The 19,111-nt window shown below is 53.7% G+C and overlaps 2 protein-coding genes across 7 annotated transcripts in view; both read right to left on the bottom strand.

The window, feature by feature from the left end:
• The window catches only part of HOXB3 (homeobox B3), a 56,078-nt gene that overhangs the window by 23,176 nt on the left and 13,791 nt on the right, over positions 1 to 19,111 (bottom strand). The window contains exons 1-2 of one of the 6 annotated variants that reach the window (XM_045836229.1): positions 18,117 to 18,504; positions 1,805 to 1,983 (exon numbers count right to left, since the gene is read on the bottom strand). The gene's annotated coding sequence lies outside the window, so the exon portion shown is untranslated. Of the gene's footprint in view, positions 1 to 1,804; positions 1,984 to 3,018; positions 3,351 to 10,104; positions 10,347 to 16,143; positions 16,265 to 18,116; positions 18,505 to 19,111 lie in introns of those variants that run through there. The other 5 variants (XM_045836233.1, XM_045836228.1, XM_045836232.1 and 2 more) reach the window with 5 other exon arrangements.
• HOXB4 (homeobox B4) lies at positions 3,484 to 6,492 on the bottom strand. Its single transcript, XM_045836239.1, has 2 exons — positions 5,831 to 6,492; positions 3,484 to 4,972 (listed from the first exon to the last, which is right to left on the bottom strand). Exons 1-2 carry the CDS (start codon positions 6,285 to 6,287, stop codon positions 4,674 to 4,676), a joined length of 756 nt encoding a protein of 251 aa, XP_045692195.1. The 5' UTR covers positions 6,288 to 6,492; the 3' UTR covers positions 3,484 to 4,673.

Raw genomic sequence — 19,111 nt, 5'->3', positions numbered from 1 at the left:
CCCAGCAGGCGTCTCTGTTTCTCTGTGTCTCTCTCCTCCGGAGAGGGTGGCTGCCAGGGTGGCTCGTTAAGATACAAGCAAGCGGAGTGCAGGTTTGGAAACACGTTGAGAGTTCACACCTCAGAAAACCTGCACCCACCTCTGGACATTAAAAGTTTCTGGAAACTTGGGTGAACATGGCAGAGCTGCCCCTGGAAATGGTCAGAGGGGTCTGCGCTGACCCTTCTCCCCGTCTCTCCTGCTCCTGTGGCAGGGAGGTGCTCCCTGGGCTCTGTGAGCAGCTGGGGTGGAACTGGGGATCCGGGGAAGGGGGTGAAAGTGGTGACAGGAATAGCAGCTCCCCAAACAAAGGACCTTCAGAAAACTGGGCTGGGAAGTTGTGGATTTGGATATCAGACTTTGAGACACAACAACCCCCAACAAAGGTGGGGGGGCTCTCTGTCCTTAGGACCCAGGGGCATGTTCCTGTAGCCCTCTGAAGCCTTGTGGACCTCTCCTACTGATGATTCCCTTTGTCTGTCTTCCCTCAGCTTCCTCCAAAGGAAACAGGAAAAAAAGGGGGATAAACTGGACATGGGGTGGGTGGGGGGAGCCCGCCTGAGGAAAGGAGGCCTGAACAGAGAGACAGGCCAGCACCCCCTTCCCTCCCCCAGCCATACCCCAGCTAACAATTGTATTCCTTTTCTCCCCAGTGAACAGTAACAGAAACACAGGCCAGAAACCCCAAAATAGCAAGGAAGGGGTTGAGGGCGAGAGGGGGTTGGAGGTGGGCACACAACAGCCCCGAAGACCACTCCCAGTGGAGGTGTGAATTTCCCTCCTGGGCAGGACGCAGGGCCAGCACAATGTCCAGTCTCAGAGAGGTCAAGGGGCTTCCGAGGTCATTTTGCGGTTCTAATACTGAGCTAATCGCCTAGAAAACGTGGCCTTTCCATGAACTCTCTCTCCTGCCAGCCTCCTGCCTCCAAACTCTCAGTGAGCCCCGGGGAAAAAGGATCAGCACGTTCAGGTCTGAGGCAGAGCCCACCGGCTGGCTTGGCAGCTGGCTCGCCCTCAGAAGCAGGGCCCTAGGTCGGGGTGGACGGTGGGGGGACAGAGCCCCCAAATCAGGAGAGCAAAAGGAAACCACACCGAACACTGAGCCTCCAGAAAGAAAGCAGATTCCTGTGTCGAGGAGCTTTGCATGTGAATGGAGCAGTTTCTTGCTCCAGAGAGTTGAGCATACTTGTCTAGAATCCCAAGCTAGACACACACACACACACACACAAATAAATAAATAAAAAAGAAGACAGCCGCCTATTCTCTGCTCCAAGGCTGGGCCATTTCATCCAAGAAATGCATTCCGTTTTTCCAGGAGGTGGCAGTGACTGCTCTCACCAGTAAACAGACACACGGGGCACGAGCCCCCAGTGCAGACAGGCAGAGTCACATAACACACCGGCCACATGTGCGCCTCGCTGCACACACACGAGCGCACACACACTAGGGCTCCACAGGCCCGCCCGCATCTTCCAGAACCAGGAAAGCACTCACAGACCACCTTCTCTGGGGTCCTTCAGGGGCCCTGACACCTCAGTTCTCAGCAGTTCAAACACTCTCCAGGTGTCAGGCCCCTCTCTCTCCCTCTGACCCCAGCATGGGTCACCATAAAAGGCCCCAAACCTGATCAGGCATCCACCATAAAAACTCCACCAAGATAGGACTTTCCTCTTTCCCTTGTAAAAAAAAAACACACACAAAAAGCTCATAAAACGATTTTTTTTTTTAAAAAAAACGCCAGCCCAGGCAGGGGGGGCTCCGTTACCTTTGCGCCTCTCGCCTCCTTTCGCCTGAACTCCTCGCATCCCATTCATGACGAAGGGCTTCTTCGAAACTGAAGAGAAAAAAGTTTTCAACTTTACGGTTCCAAAATTTTTCCCCCTCGCAGATCTGGGAAAGACGGCTAACACTTTTTTCCCCCAACAGCCGGTCTGCGGAGATTTGCTGTTGAATAATAACAAAGGAGAGAGGATACGTATTTAAAGAAAAGAAGTGATTAATGGTTTTCTGTATAATTCTCACATTTTTCTTAGCTCTTGTCTACACAGAATGGCTGTGAACTTTAAGCTCCATAGAAATCTTTTTTTTATTCTATTCATACCTTCCAAGGAGCAGCTTTGATTTGGTTCTATAGGGGCATTGGGGGGGGGGCATATGCTTTTTAAGAACTATTTTCCCCCTCTGTTAAAGGCGGCCGCATCCCCTGGCAGCTAAACACCACACCGAGATTGACTGAAACAAAGCTGGCCGCTCTCATCCTCCAGGTCTGGGTGATTTTTTATGAGTCTCCCAGCAGCGTTTAAACAAGCAGCTCAACCCTTTCTCAGGCTCTGGGGACACCGGCCCCCGTCTGTCCCTTGGCCCTACCCAGCCTCAAACTCCTGGGTGCTGCAAACCGGGGGAAATGCCATAAAGAAATAACAATAAAATGTGCGGGTGGATTTGGCTCTTTTTATTTTCTGACGGGAGAAAGGACAACATCAACAACAACAAAAAGATTTTAACTGCACATGCTCTCCCGAGCCCTGAGCTTTCTGGAGGCAGGTGGCTGTACCCGGGGCCACCTGAGGACCAGAGACCCCAGGCTGGAGCCCCCCAGACCTTAGAACTTCTCCCGGGTGATGCACAAAAGCGGCCCAAGCTTCACAGAGTTTCTGAGGGTCTCCGGTACCCCCACCCCCCTTCCCCCACTCCATTCTAGGGGTGACTGGGACCTCCGAGACAGAAAGCTATTTGGTCCCCAGTCCTACTTTCGATACTTTCTATGAGAAAGAAAATGAAAATTAATACAGGAGCAGGGCTTCACAAAAGAGGCCATTTGTCTTCTTGATTATCTATTTGCTTGTCAGAGTTTGAGCTATGGCACTGGCTAGCTCCTTTGTAATATAAAAATACTCTGAAAACCTGCAAACACCCAGAAACATCTGTGCAAAAAATTAGACTCATTAAAGCCTTAAACACCTCAGAGGAAAACGATACCTTCTTCCGCGGGAGGAAAGAGGCCGGCCTCGCAGAATCCTCTCGCGGAACTTTAATAAGCACAGAGCCGTCTGTCTAGAAGGAGACAGCTTAACCGCATTTTATTTGCTTATGACAAATAAATCATGATATGAAAGGCTTTGCTGTACTTAAGCCTCTTGTGTCCTACAATGAAACATTTTCCCCCCATTAGGGATTGGAGTCAGCCCTCCCAGTCCTCTCCATACATTTTTTTTGGACTGGACAGGAAAAATTGAAAGCCCCAAACAGAACACACCCACCCCAAAAGAAAAACAAACCAGCTACTACAGTTTGGAGTCCTCAGAGACAGAAATTCCCCAGACTCTGACCCCAAAAATCATCAACCACATACAATGTGAGTCCGGATGAACTGGGGCACTTAAGATAGAGACTAGGTGGCATTTGTCTGGATCTTTATATCAAGGCTTCAACAAAAACACGCCGTGCTGGTCACAAGAAACCAAACATTTATTTCTATTGTCACTCTGTACAGGACACAAATTTGCACTCCAACTTAAGAGTTCTAGACTCAGGCGCCCCCCAGAACTAGGAAGGAGGCCTGGTTTGGAATGTCAGGACAAGAAATAGGAGAGAGGACACACATGACATAAAATAATAATAATAATAATTAATAATCATCAATGCAACAATGATAAACTATGGGAGAGGTCTCTGCAACATCATCTCCCAGACCGGGAGGGGCACACCAATTTATGTCCTAGTTTCACATTCAATTCCAGTCTAGGAGAGCATGTCTCTGTCCAGCTCTAGCTTGGCGAGAGGGTTGTGCCCAGCTCTTAGACCTCAACTGGCCCCTCACCCTGCCAGGAATGGCTTGACCTTCCAGAGGAAGGCACTCCCAGGTCTTCAAGTCTCTTTTTTTGCTTGGACTCAACTTCCCTGCGCCTCCACTTGGCCCCTTCCTGCTGCCCCCTATCCCAGCCCCGCAGTGGAAGGGGTCGAGCAGTCAGTGTCCCCGAGCAGGGTCACGGAGGGGGAGGAGGTTGTATGTGTGTGTTACCGTGGTTAAAACACTGCGCTATCTGACAATCAGAGGGTGCTTTCGCTGGGTGTCAGGAAGGGGGGACAAAGAAAGAAAATCCAGGTTGCCTTCCAGCAGCGGCAGCAGCAGAGGCGGCGGCAGCCGGGCCGGGCCTCATTTGTTAGCTGGGTGTCGAGGTAATGGTCGCCACCGAGGCCCGTCCTCTCCGTCCTCTCCTCGGCAGAGTAAACAAGACAGATGGGCCCGGGCCTGGCGTGATTAAAGATGAAACGTGGATCCATCTTCGCCAAAGCTGAAAAGGAGGAGTGCAGCCTCCTCGTATTTCTCTTTCTGTCTTTTTCTTTCTTCCTTCTTCTTTTTTTCTTTTCTTTTTTTTTTTTTAAGGAAGAAAGCAAGAGACTTGAGCTTTGCTTCTTGGGGGGCCTCGCTGGGCTCCCTATTGTCGTTTTTATAAATAAAGCTTCCCCTCCCCCTTCTCTGCGTTTATTCGTGTAAATAGATAAAATGGGGGGGGGGGGTGGGACAGGAAGGCTTTTCCGGGCCCAGTCCCCTCCCGCCTCTCTCCCCCTGTATTCCCCGGCGCTCGCCACCCTCCCCACCCCAGGTTCACGGTTTTCGCGCGCGGGGGCCACTAGAGCGCGGGAGGACCTCCGCTGGGCCGGCCCGGGGGCCCGCCTGCTGCGCCCGCGGTGCCACCCGAGCGAATCTTGGTATTGGGCAACTTATGGTCTTTTTTCCACTTCATACGCCGGTTCTGGAACCAGATCTTGATCTGGCGCTCAGAGAGGCAGAGCGCGTGGGCGATCTCCACCCTCCTGCGCCGCGTCAGGTAGCGGTTGTAGTGAAATTCCTTCTCCAGCTCCAAGACCTGCTGGCGAGTGTAGGCGGTCCGAGAGCGCTTGGGCTCCCCGCCGGCGTAATTGGGGTTTACTGGACACACACAGAGAGAAGGAGAAAGAGAAAGTTTTATTGCCCAGAAAGGGAGGAGGGAGAGCCCTTTCTTCCAGCTAACACAGTATTTCCCTCCCTTCCTCCCTCCCTCTCCCGCCACCTCTTCTTCCTGTGGGGTGGGGAGGGGGGACGAAAAGGGAAGAAAGAGGGACCCCAGGAAGGAAAAGAGACCTCAGAATTTTAGAGGGTTATCTTGATGATGTTTGGGTGTCTGGCAGGGGGAGACGTGGGGGGGGGCGGAGTGAGAGATCTTCACAAGGTTTTAATCGGTCCTCTCCTGCCTTGGCCTGAGGCCCGGGGTGGGAGAATACGGGGTGAAAGGGGAGGGGGCTTCCCTAAACCTTTCTTCTGTTAGTTCCCACCCTCTCCGCTCAGATTCCAAGCAGTGCCTGCCCCCAGTAAAAACTTTTGCCCACTTCTTGAGCCAAGGAGCAGACTAGAGGAAAGAAAGCCGGAAAAATAAATAGTAGGAGTTCACTCAACTCTCTGCTTAAATACAGATTGCCGCCTCCTCCTTCTCCCCAACCTCTCACCCCCTCCCCAACTTCCAACTTCACTGAGACTACGTGTCCCTGGCGAAAAAGTCGCTGGTGAGAATGGCAAAGAGGATGGGGAACCGACTTCAAAGGCGCAGGGCCCACCAGGCCATAAAAATTTATGGGGGATGTAATTATGTGGCTCTGAAAACAGGCGACCGTAAATCTCGGCAATGGCGAGTTTATAGCGGGGACAATTGGCTTCCTCCAGCTTCTCCCCGCCCCCCCCCCCCATGCCTCCGAGGTCCCTTTGGTGCAAAGCGCTGGGGGTGGGAGGGGGAAGGGGTGCCCACGCACTCACCCGTGCTCACGTGAACTTTGCGCATCCAGGGGTAGACGACGGGCTCTTTGCACGCGGAGTGGGACGGGCTGGGGTGCAGGGGGTTCTGGGCGCAGGGAGGCGGCGGGGGGCTGCTGCTGACCACCTCGCAGCGCTGGCCGGGCTCCGGGAGGAGGGCCCCGGAGGGTGGCGGCGCAGGAGCCCGAGGGGACAGCCCGGGTGGTGGCGGGGGCGGCGGGGGTGGTGGCGGAGGCGGCGGGGGCCCGGGGTCCCGGCAGGCCGCGTAGCGCTGCACGGTGCACGCCGCGCGCCGCCCGAAGCCCGCCTCCGGCTGGAAGCTGCTCTCTCGCCTCTGGCCGCCGGCGTAGTACCCTGGCGAGTGGTCGCTGGGTAGGTAATCGCTCTGTGAATATTCCTCGCACGGAGGGAACTTGGGGTCGACATAGTTTGAGTTGATCAAAAAAGAACTCATAGCCATTAATTTCTGGGAATTGCCCACAAAATATACTAAAATTTATTCCGACCCCTGACTCGTTTTCCTGTTTCCGAAAGCCCTCCTACTTACTGTCAAGTGAACAAAGTTAGGACCCCACGTGATCCTGGGAGCCAATGGCGGCCCCGCCTGCGATTCCCGGATAAGGAAATCTGCTCACCCGGACCCTACTCCAGCCAAAGAGGTTTATTTCCCCTTCTCCTCTCCCCCCCTCCCAACCCACCCACCCACCCACCCAACAACAGGATTTGCATAGGGCTCCCGCGGGGCGACCGCCTCCTCGCCTCGCTCTCTCCAAGATCGGGGAGAGAGAGAGAGCAGGTTGCCAACAGAGGGCTTGTTGGGGCCCTAAGCGGAATGCAATCCCTGGATCCCCTCGGAAGCTGGGGGTCCCCAGTGTAGCCCCTCCTGTCCTGCCTCACCTCCGCCTCGCATTCTCTGTCTTCCATGGACCCCCATCCCTTCCTCCCTAGGCAGGGGGCCCATGCACCCTGCCTCTGCGCGAGAAGGGAATTGACAGGCAGCCTGGGGTCTTCGCCTAGAGAGGGGAACCCACTTGGGGACGAGAGGCACTGAGCGTGGGGCTTTTCTCTGCAGCGGCATGGGGAGGGGTAGGGAGCGAGAGAGGCGTTGGAAGCAAGCAGGCGGGTGCACGGAGGGACTTGTCAGAGATGAATGGAACCGCGGGCGGATCGATAGGAAATTCATGCACTAATTCGGGGAGACCTCGCCTTCCAAATCGCATTTAGCTGCGCTATTAGTTTGGCTTTGTCAGTCCCTCCGTCTGTTCCCCTCTCCTATCCACTCCTCCCCTTACCCCACAGTCCCAAGCAGGAGAAAGGACGTGGTTTCCCACAATGAACGTGAGCCCTAGAGTTTAAAAACCAGCAACTTTGGAGAGCACATTGAATAGCAATTTGCTAATTTCAGAACCATCGAAGCAACACTAACCACGGGGTGGAGACGTTCTAATTGTCACTAATGCCACCGCCTCCTCAGAGAACAGAAATCTCACATCCTTGTGATGCTGGAGATAGGAGCACTGGGGTGACCCCCCCCCCACACACGCACAATAACACCCCTTGGTAATTGCGAATTTCCAGGGCACCCTGGTCTGAACCCAAATGAAAAGGCGACCTCAGCATCTGTTTGTAAAGCGAATTTCCTTTGCCTTCACATACTGAAGACAAAAGTCATTCTTTCCGGATTTTCAGTAAAGCCTCCCTGAACCCAGACTAGAGAATAGGTGGGCTTGAGGAAGAGGGTAGAGTAAAAAACACCACCAACATGAACCTACTGAGAGAAGTGAACAGAAACCCAGGCTCCCAGAGGCAAACATGGGGAGAATTCAGGTAGACGATTTCTCCGTTTCTAACCAGTTGCGGGAGGAAAAGAAAGAGGAAGAAAGAAGAAGGGAGGAGTCTTCGTGTGGTCAGTCACCGCATGGTCCTCATTTAGGAAAAAAAAAAATTTTCTTCGGGAGGGGGGAAATTGAGCGGAGTGTTTATGTCAACTACATATTCCCCTAGATACGAATTTGTGACCACAAAATTCCTTACACAAATTCGGATCTACAGGGTATATACAGAAGACAGACAGATCTTCTTGGCCCAGAAATTTTCCAGTCCTCCTACTTTCCGCGTGTTCTTCGTTTGGGATGTGGTTTGAGTGCTTTGGTTTTATTTCGTTTGTTCTGATTTTTTGAGTTCTGGAAACAGGAAAAGGCACTGCGGGTCCGTCCTTGGGATTACAAGCTTTTCAGTTCTCTTTCTTTTCTATTAGAGCTAGGAGCAGCCATCAGGCAAAGAGACGCGAACCTCGCAGCCGCTGCGCAACTCTCTCGGCGGTTGCGCATGAATTATGAGATGTAAACATTAGCTAAACACAAAAGGAGGAAGGGTCATCCCGAGGCTGCAGCGAGTCAGAATCAGGCCCTTCTGGGTGCCCTCGCGCCCCTCCCATCCCCCAGGACTTTTTTTTTTTTTTTTAAAGAAAAACAAAACCCCAATGGGCTCCTCCAGTGACCCTTGCAGCCTTTAGTTTTCCGATCAAACGAATATCTAGATATTTTTCAAGGCGCCTCTTAGCAAAGGGAGGGGGGAAAGGCGGCTGGGTGTGAAGGGGGTGTCATAAAAGTCCTTTTGGAAAAATTCAATGGTAAAATGAGGGAGAAACAGCTGTAAAGAAAAATGCTGGGAGACCAAGCAGATGGGGCCCCGGACATTTAATGACGGGCAATTCTGTTTACAACCTGAGAAAAAGATCAAAGGCGTTTCATTTCCGAATGAAGGGCAATGAGGAACCATAAAAGATGCAGCCAGATGATATTCCGGTCCCTCCCAACCTCCCAAACCTCCTGGGGCCAGAAACGGAGGTTAATCCCTGAAGTGTGAGGAGGGACCCGGGCTCCCCACCTCCCTAGCCCCAGGCAGGCTCTCTCTCCCTCTCTATTTCTCTCTCAACTTGCTTATTGGGCCACCTGCTAGGGTTGCTGGCAGTGGGACCCAAATGGGGATCTGGGAAACCTGGGGGATCTGGGGTTTCCAAACGAATTTCCTGAGGCTTCCAGTAGCCACTGAATTTACCAAACTGGGAGAGTGGGAGTGAGGTGGAGGGAACTGAGTCCCAGGCTGTGAAAACTGATGGCCTTCCCAGGGTAAGGGAATATGTAGTAGAGGCAACCTCTTCCCCACTCAGACTCTCTACCCATCTCCCTAGGTCTGAAAAATACTTGTGAACACGTCAGAAAAATATCAGCTTCATTAACAAATAGGGCAATAACAAAAAACAACCTTTTAACCATGACACTCTAGAGGTCTCTGCTCATCCTCAGTCCTGGGACCTTTGCAGGTGGGTAGGAGGGGAGCTCTCACACGCCAGCAACTAGGTCCAGAGACCCTCTTTTCTATCCCAAATCTAGATGGTCAATGTTGGCCTCCAGGCCTGATTTTTAACACCAACACTTTTCCAGCCAGGCTGGACTCCCTTGTATTTGAAAAGTCACACGTATCACACACACACACTCAATTATACTGTAGTTACCTTAATCTCAGACCCCCATCTGAGCACCCAGGGAGACTGAGGTCTGGCCTTGAGCTCACTGACAAAATGCTTAAGGTGGACCCCCACCAGACCCTCAACGCCAAGCGACCACCTTTCTAAGTCTTGTCAAAAGCCGCTTAGGAGCTTCAGGACCCATTCCAACTCTTCAGGCCCCTCCCCCACCCCATACCTTCTTCGCAACTCTCTGGCTTTCTGAAACCCGTCCAACTCCTAAGCAGGCTTTTCGAAATTTCGGGAGGGCCGCTGAGCTGACCACCCGGCCTCTCTGCTGTTCTACACTTCACAAGGGATGTGGCCCAAGTGCCCAGAACACCCCAGGAAAGAACAGAGCCACTGAGAGGCTGGGCATGGCTGATCTTAGGGACAGAGTGGAGATTTTCTCCTCCGCACGCTGGAAGCCGCCACCTGCCCGTGCCACTTATCCCACCGAAGCGCCGCACCTCCCACCCCAGCCGAGTCCAGCCGCATTGGCTAGAGGACAAGGTTTATCAAGGATTCCCAAAATGGGTTTCACCAGAGCAGGAGGCTGCCTCTCTCCTCCATCCCCAGAATCAATATGCATAGTAATAAAAATAAGACAGAGCCAGCTCTTCGCGCGCGGTCGAGCCACCTCCCCTGCGCTCCCGGGTGACTCGCTCGCTGCCTTGCCGGTCGCTTTCTCCGGGCAGCCACAGGTTGCTAGAGTGACCTCTCGCCGCTCAGCGCCCCGCAACCGCCCAGCCAGCGCGCAATCATCTACCTTTTGTTGGAAGGGTGGAAGAGACATCGAGGAAGAGGGAAACGGGAGGGCGACGCAGGCGAGCCCCCCGCCGGCCCGCGCACCGCACCGGCAGCCGTGCGGAGGAGTGGAAGGCCCGGAGCGGGAGCCCGCAGAGTACTCACGGAGCGACTCCCCGCGCCTCCCGGCCGCCCCCCTGCCCGGGACCCGCTCGGCGACAGCTGAGCTCGCTCTGGTCCACTATTGTGTGTCCGGAAAACCGAACCGCGGCTACCGGTCAGAGCAGCTCTGGGTCCCCTTGGAGGCCGGAACAAGACTTTTTTTTTTTTTTGGTGTGTTTTTGTTTTTGAAGCGCAAGTTTTCGTATTAATCTCATACTTTGGCAGTCTTTGTTAAACAGCTTGGCGCGTCACGAGACTCTCAAACATTTTAATAATTTTTAGACGCCGTGACCTGAGGTTCACCCCTCTCCAGGCCTCCCCACGAGCAGGCAGTTGCTATAATACGGTGGCGCAGTGCGCCGGGTCATAAGGAATTTTGCGCAGGTCATTGCTTGGGCGAAAAATGACAGAGCAAGATTTGGGTTCAGCTTGTCCTCTCCGGCTCACTTTTTGCCAGAACCTTCATTTCCCTTCAACCCAACCTCTACACTCAAAAAAGTTCCATTCGGATAGGACTCAGCCTGCGGGGGTGGGGTGGGGGGCCCTTGGCTTTGATAGTCTAGCATTCCTATATTTTTGTCAGTTCCGGTTCCTCGACTCTGGCAAAGAGGAAGAGGGTAGGATTCTGTGGTTGGAGACAGCCCCCTTCCCTCCTGCCTCCCCTATAAATGGCTGCATTTGGCAGGGCCAGTGTCCCAACCCCACTGCATACTCCATCTGCTTTATTCTATCCTCCAATGTCAGAAATACCCCCCCCCCCATTTCTGCCAAAACTTTGGAGGCTCCAAAGCCCCAGGAACGGCCCCTCCACCTGGGTGGTGGGCGCATGAGATGTGGTTCATAGGGCAATACGTTTGGGAAAAACAGAGAGAAATGCACTAGTCCAAGCCGGAGGCTTGGCTTTCAGATGCTACGATTATCCCTTAAAAAAAAAAAAGTCCTCCCTGCCCGCAAACTCTGTTTAAAACCACTTCTCATCTATACAGTGACTCCCTTGTCCATCCCTATCACCACCACAATGAGGCACAATGAGGTTCAGGGGCAAATTAAACAGGCATCAAAAATATTCAGAGATTTTTTGTTTGTTTGTCCCTCCAGGATTAGAACCCCTCCCGGTGACTGCCAACAGCACACTTCCCCTTTCTGCAGCCTCCAAGGGACCCACAGAGGCAAGTCAGGTGTGACACCCCTTCTATCCAGTTCAAGTTCAGAGGGAGTGTTGGTAGTGTGGTGCCCCCCTAGTACAAGGAGGTTAGGGGAGAGAGTCCCAAGGCCCCCAACCTGGCTGGGGATGGCGGAGGACTCTCCGTCCCCGTTGAGGCTCCTCCAGCCCAGGATCTCAAGCCACTCCCGTCTACCCCACAGGACCACACATTTGCTAACACTATGTCCTGGGAGGGACAGAAGGAGACAGATTTTCTAGTTCAGGCTTTAACCTCCACCTCCTCTGGACCCCAGGAATTCTTTCCTGACCTGACTCTCCAGAGACACTTGCCTGAAAGCTGAGTAGAAATGGGGACCCACATCCAGCTGGCTTAGTCAAAAAACTGGGGTCAAATCGATCTGAAATTTGACATTAAGCCATTGTCTCTTTTGACCATATTTCAAAAGATGTCTTTATGAAAACTCTCAGGTTATCTCTATCCTGGCAGAACAAACACCCACGGTACAACTCCTGTATTAAATGTTTAGAAGAGAATATGAGGACATCTCATAAAGCAACAAACAGCCATTTAAAGACCAAAAATAGGCATGTGCCCTGGTGTTATAATTACAAAGTCTCTAAGCATTTTACTTATGAGCTAAGCTTAATGCATGGATTCAAGGTTCATCTCAGGTCGCCTGTTTCAGCTGCAGTTATAAAGCTCTCTGTGAGACCATTCAGTATTTTTCCTTCTCATTTCCCCTCCCTCCTCCCAATAGGAAGAGAGGGATCCTGGATAAACGTACAAGTGGAGGTTTGGGACAGTGAGAGAATTAATAAGCTAAACTTCTTTCAGTTTCCAAGTTCTTAAGCCCAAGCAACTTGAAAAGAGGGGTGGAAGTTTAGAAATCTTCCAATCTTGGCCCATGGTCATGGATTCTGGCTGCCTGGACCCAACCTGGGGGGTCAAACCCTGATTGGAAAACAGGCCTGCCTAGAGAGGGGGGGGGGGTTTGGGGTGCCGGCTGTTTGGCCCCTTTAGGTTAAGTGGGGTGGGTTGGCCTTGCTGGGACTCAGGCCTTCACCTTGGAAGCCTTCCTTGGCCCCCAGCACCCCCCCCCTCCGCCAAACCTCCTGCAGGACGTGTGGGTAATTGGATTTTTTAAATGTGTGCTTCTGGGTAGGTCTTAATTAAATTTTATACCGTGACTCAAAGGTTATCTTTGGGAGAGAAAATTGCGCAGAGAATTCGCCACATCCTCAGCGCTCTCTTTTGTACAGCTCCCCACTCCACTCCCGTGGTTTTTGGAGAAGCGTTACTCCCCCCCTCAGTTTCTCCTTTCCCGGACATTTGCCTCTGCTCCCTGCCCAGCGCCGCTCCTCCACGGACCCCACCCCCCAGCCCGCAAGCCTTCCTTACCTCCAGCATCCCTGGCTCGCTCTCTTCTCTCCTCACACACAGCCTCCTCCCCTCTCCCACCCCGCCCCCGCCACTAGACGCCGCCGCCGCCTGCTCACGCACGCGGTAAACTTTTGACCCTCCAACTTCGCGACCCCTCCGGCAATAACACTGGCCTCACCGCCCAGGGTATCATTCTGCTGCGCCGGCTGCAGAAACCCCAGCGCAAAAGGCCTTCCCTGTCCCCCACCCCCCTTCACACACACTAGGGGCTTTAGACCTGGGGAGGAGGTTGATTATTAAATAACCCTTTGCAAAAAGGCTCCAATTCCACTTCCCGCATTGACCCCACTTCCCACTTTTTCACGGGTCCCTTCTGTTAGGATGCCCAGAACAGCTATTGATGACCCACTTCTCTCCATTGCTGCCCCCCAGAAAGGGGCCGGATGCTGGCAAGATGTATACGGAGCGGTAGCATGGTCTGACCTGGAGGAGAGGATTTCTAAGGTGAAGAGTGGGGAGAGCTTGGAGCAAGGGTTCCTTGGGAGCGGAGGGGGCGACAGTCCCTACAGGCCTAGAGAGAGAGCTCAGTATCCAGGCCGTGCGAGGCCCAGTGGGCTCGGGGCCACCTTGCGCGGCCACTCGCTGGCGCCTCGCTGGCAGCCCCAGCCTGGCTGTGAACTTGGTCTAAGGCGGACTCTACTGGCAGCTCCGGGACGTTACAGCCTCTGCCTCTCGGCCAGCGCAGCGGCAGCACGGATGACCTGCGCTTTTTTTTGGTTTCCCTTGCGCCCAAATATCGCATTCCAGGCTCCCCACCTCTCACAAGGGAGGGTTTCGTCTCTCTTCCCCTAGGGGCTCTCGGGAGTCAGAAAACAGAAAAGAAAGAGCGAGGTCGAGAGACACACCCAGAGAGAAAGAGAAAAATGGAACAAGCCTGCAGAAACTCCTGAAGATGGAGATTATCCTTCCTCTGGACTCCAAGTCCCCGAGGTGAGATGTTCCCACTTGCTGGGACTCTCCCTCCGCTTCTCCCCTAAATGCTGTTTTCCAGGCTGCATCCCCTCCTTTCCACTTGACCTGGGTCATCCCTTGGCTAGGCGAACCAAAACTGGGCACCGGACCTTCTCTCCCTTAGATACACTCATCTCTAGCCCACAGGACTCCAAGATTCAGGGACCCCTGCCACCAAAACTGAGGGGCCCTGTGCTGGACGCCTTGGAGTGGCAGTCAAAGCCACAGCCTTGGGAGCTCAGCCCGAATCCACGCAGAGAGCAAGGCCAAAGCACAGCCGCCCACCGCACAGCGGGGCTGCCTGGGAGCAGCTCCAAGGTGGACAAGCTACAGGATGCTGCAGAAAGTGCATTTTCCTCTCCTAGAGGAAAGTTGGGAAGAGAAGAGACAGGACAGAGGACACCTAAAACAGAGAAAAAAGGAGGGGAAATAAGAGGAAGAGAGATGAAAACTTGGGTGGGTGGTGATATTCGAGGTCGGCCAGGCCCGAATTGCCCGAAGTCCAATCCTCTCCAATCTCCTGAATCCCCCATTTCCTCTTGAGGCCCGAAATCTGAGACTCAATACATTCGCCAAAATGAAAGAACGCAAAATCCGCTTAAACCTGTCGGCATGCCCCTGCCCCAGCAGAGCGGCGGCGGTGGCGGTGGAGGTGGAGGTGCGACCCGTGGCGAGTAATGTATGCGGCAGCGGCTGGCAGCCCCAAGTAGGCCGTCTCTCCGGCCCCGTCTGCTGACCTCTGCGTGATCCCAGACTCTATGAATTATTGATGAGATATGAGCGTTGATTTCCCCTTTCAGGATGCAAACTCCATTATATTGTTAAAATGGCGATTTAATCGTTGAGAATAGCTTTGGTGTGGGTTTTTTTCCCCCAACTCATTTGCGCCTCCTTCCTTTTCATTTAACTCTCTTAATTAAATCCTTTAACAGATTTTAATCACTTTTTGGAGGGAGGGGTGGGTGGAAGGGGTAGGCCATCGCTACCACCACTACCAAACACCGAACAAAACAATCTCCCAAACTAGAAAAAGCTTCTACCTTGGAGAAGTTCCAAGGAAGGTGGTGAGGGGTGTTCACCACTCTAAAAAGGTTGGGCTGGGAACATTTCCTGGGACCTCCACCCATGCAGGACTGGGGCATCCTAGCTCTAACTAGGAAAAGTCAGTCAGGCCTCGGGGCCTTTAATTCCAAGCCCTCCCCCAAGAGACTTGGTGTGGGCTCCCAGTGCAGAGAGTCAGTCTCACCCCTGCTGAGAAGGGCCGAGACTGAGCTTGGGGAAGACCGATGGTTCCTGTGGGGAAGGGCTCTCCAATCTGGAACCTAGGGACGCTCAGAGAGGTTTGTCCCTACTCCTTAAGGGGCCCCTGTTTCTCCCCTCCCCCTCCTCGGCGTCCAGGCGGTGTCTGGGTTAATTAATATGGATGTGTAACAGCACCGCAGTAATCGATAAACCCCGGCTGTGGGCAGATCCCAGCCTGAAATCTGATTACTCCTAGACTCTCCCAAAATGGAGAGATTGACCAGTGGGCTCTCCCCTCACAGGAGGGAGTGGTTCTTGCCGGCTCTGCCCTCCTTGGTCGGCCCTGGGTGGTCCCCAGGCAGGGAAGCACATGGCTTGAGCCTTCTCCTCTCTGTCCCTGAGGGGACTGAGCTTGGGGGCCTGTGCGGAGCGGGCCGTCTTGTCCCTTGCTCAGAATCCTTGGCCTTCACGCCAGCATCCAGACCTCGGAGATGAAAGGAAGCCAGCGGAGAAAGGAGCTTCCATCTCGGAGCATGTCCGCACACCCTGCCCCCGCCAGTCCCCAGTGAACACACTCTCCCAGGCAGGGAAGGGTTAAGTGTCCCTGCTGCACTTATGGAGAGGAAGCCGATGAAATATGGGCCCTCAGAACTCCAGGCCCGGCCGGCTTTCCTGTTTACACTTCTTTATACTTCCTCCCACCCTGTGGCCATGAAGAAACAACACAAAACAAAACAGAATAACCAAATATAACAAAACAATCAAGTTGTCTACTGAGTGGTCGTCAGGCTGGCTTCTGGGGGGAAAAGGGAAACTGCAGGCTTAAAGCCCCACTGCTGCCTCCTCAGCCCTGCCCCAGGTGGAGGCTGTGCCTGGGCGAGGAGGCTGGGGGCGAAGATCTGAACAGATGGTGCCCGCCTGAAGCTCAGAAGGTGGAGGCCTGCACCAAGGGGAAGCGGGTGGGAGAGGAAGGAGAGAAAGGTGAGAGAGAGAGAGAGAAGCAGCTTTCTCTTTCCCTGAGAATGTTTGAAGAAGGCAGGAGACAAGCGTGTGGGTCTGGGGCAGGAGAGAGTTCCTTTGCGCCAGAAACCCCTTCTCACCTCTCATCCCCTCTCCCAACAGGTCCGTGCTGGGGTTCGAGGGAGACTGTTGGCCCCAGAGCCCGAAGTGGGGAAGAGGAAATCCCAGCTAGGGTGCCTTCTCCAGGACCCGCTTAAAGCAGAAGACCCTCCAAGGGTTTGGGCCTCCGCAGCAGAAATGGACACTCCGCCTGCCAGTCCGGGGCTGCTCTTTGCCATTCCGGAAGGTCTGTCTAGATACGCCTAGTAGATATCCCTGGGCCGCCTGCCCCACACACCCTTTATTGGAATTAGCAAAACTGATGTGGGAGGGGGAAAAAAACCTCCAGGGATGCACATGACGGTCTGGGGTTCCTGAGAGAGAGAAGCAAGGGACACAGTGGGATGGAGCTTCCCAGGAGGGCCCAGGTCGGATTCTGCCCCTGCACCAGCTTCCCCTGCACCTCTCTCAACTCAGTTGGCTCACCCAGCGTGGAAGCCTGTGGAAGCTATGGCTGCAATCTTTATTAGTCTTTTCTACAGTGCTGCGAATCTTTTGGCAGAAGAGCGTCCTTCCCAAGGTATACAGATGCCCCACCGTTCTTGGGGAGATGTCCTTTTGGCTCTCAAAGCCTGGGAATGGCCCCCTGTAAGTCAGGCCTGGGCAGGGATTGAAGAGCTCAGGGGACAGAGAGCAGCTGCAGCAGAGAGAGGACAGGGGGACAGAGTGGGCATGTCCGTTCACGGGCAGTGGCAGGAACCGTGTGACCCTCTCCTCGTCCCAAAGATCAGAAGCCCCTTAAGGTGTCACACATCCAATTCAAGCACTATCCACAGGAGTTAGGAAGCTGAAGCGAGAGGCGAGGCGGTGGGCTGTCAAAAGCGGGAGTGACAGGGTGGTTGACCCCACAGGTCTCCAAACTGGGGGTCAGTTTGGTGGAGGAGAGGCCTCCAGGTTTTAGAAGGGTGACTTATCCTTAGGGGGGAAAAATAAGCCCCTGAAGGTCAAATAATAAAATCCCCCCGATTTGTGGTGTCCCAGAACAAAGGGGCTTTCAGGGATCTGGTGGAGGGAGGAGAGGAGAGCGGAGGGCAGGAAAGACAGCACCTTTCCCATTTTCTCTACCAGCTCCTGAGTCCCCCCTTTTTTTTCTCTCCCGACAGTCGAGGCCTGTTTTGTTGAGCAAGTTTGATCCATGGAAGGATTTCCAAGGATGTACTTAAGCATTTAACTCCTCTAGGCAAGGGGAGAAGCTCCTTTCCTCTGCCCGCTGCTGGCCGGGAGTTAGGTTTTGGATTTGAGGGGACTACCCCCCCATCCACTCCCCACTCAGAACTCAGTACACTCCTTAGAACCAAGCAGAAGGGTTGGCTTGGGACCAACAGGCTGAAGTGGGGTGCAGAAGAGCTACGCTCCCCATCTAGGACAACCCTGATGCGGCTGTGGAGAATCAGTGGTGTCCCTTCCATGGGGTTCAGAGACCTCAAAGCCGGAGAGTGTTTCAACGCAAGGCAGCCCACAGCAGCTACCTTCCCCTTCCCCGTGCTTTAGCTCGGTTCACATGTATCCAAAGAAAAGTGCCCAGCGGCGCACCCCACACACCCCTGACAGATGACTGTCATAAAGTTTCTTTCCTGGGGATGGGATATGTCTTTCTGAAGATATCCAGCAGTGAAGTGGCCCCCATAAGGGGGGAGCCTTCTTTCAGCAGTACAACACCCCTCCTCCTTACCCCCTAAATATCCAAGGGCACCGAAGGAACCCCCACACAAACCCTTTTCTCCACAAAGAGTCAGACCCTATTGCAAATAAAAACCAGGCGCCCCAACCGCTGAGGCCTTATCGGACTGAGTAACCGCCCCCCACTGCAGACACCCAGCTTGTCAGATTTGGGTGCAAAAGGCAGACTGAATTTCACCCACTAATCCTACAGCCCTGCCGGAGGCATGCTTTCCTTCCCCAGCTCCAAGCCCCAAATTGCAAGGGGGAAAAGCGAAAGCTGGAAGCCACTTACTGCGGGAATGCTGGGCCTCCGCTGCTGCTGCCACCGCCTTCTGGGCTGGGAGAGCCCTCACCTACCTCTGCCCCCTTCCCCACCACAGCGAGCAGTTAAAGTGTCACTTAACATTCTGGAGAATGTGAAATATACCGCGCGGTGTCAACTCCCCAAAACCATAAAACTAACTTTATGGACCTCACGTGACTTTCTCGAGCCAGTGAGGGGTATCTGTCTGACTTCTCGGTGATTTTTACGATCTAACTTCGAGATAAAACCCCTATCCATTTGACATCTAAATGTCATAGCGACTTTTGGGATAGTTTGCTATGGACAAAGGGGGACAAAGTCAAGGGGTGAGGGGGAAGGAGGGCCCAGTAGAGCCTCCAAGGCCCTGGGCTGCCTCCTCACCAGCCTCCCCCTCCCCCCCAAGTCCTGTAAGAAGTTGGGCCAAGCTGGAAGGGATGAGCGGGTAAGTGTCCGGACTTGACTCTTGTGCTTAGGGTGGAGGCTGACTTGGGTGGTGTAGGACTGGGCCCTGGCCCCGGGCCACTCTGCCTGGAGTGGAAACCGGGGCCCTTCCAGGAGGGAGCTCAATTCCTGATCAAGAAGGAGGGTTAGTTAGGCCTCTGGAGAGACAGCGAGCGCTTGATAAGTGCAGAGAAGGCTAAGGGTGAGAGAAAACCTTTGAAATCCAGCTGATTTTCTTTTCTTTTCTTTCTTCCTTTTTCTTTCTTTCTTTTCTTTTTCTTTTTCTTTCTTTCTTTCTTTCTTTCTTTCTTCTTTTTTTTTTTTTTGCCTTAATGGGTGGCAGAACTGAATTGGGATTTGGAGGAGCAGGGGACAGGGGGGCTGGGTAGGCCTGCACCACTCCCAGCTGGCCAGGAGCCTCCTGCTCAGGACCTAGGCCCCAATTACTTTCCTTGAAGAGGTTTCCAGAGGCTTTGCTGACCAGCTGGTGGAAGGCCAGAGCGAAGCCCAGCTCGGCCCTTCCTTGCCCCGGCTCCATGTTG

Source organism: Phyllostomus hastatus, unplaced genomic scaffold (assembly GCF_019186645.2).
Source record: "Phyllostomus hastatus isolate PE091 unplaced genomic scaffold, TTU_PhHast_1.1 phas_contig_210, whole genome shotgun sequence".
In the NCBI taxonomy this organism is placed as follows: domain Eukaryota; kingdom Metazoa; phylum Chordata; class Mammalia; order Chiroptera; family Phyllostomidae; genus Phyllostomus; species Phyllostomus hastatus.
Note: the sequence above shows the minus strand (reverse complement) of the source record. Positions and strands in the feature narration are given on the sequence as shown.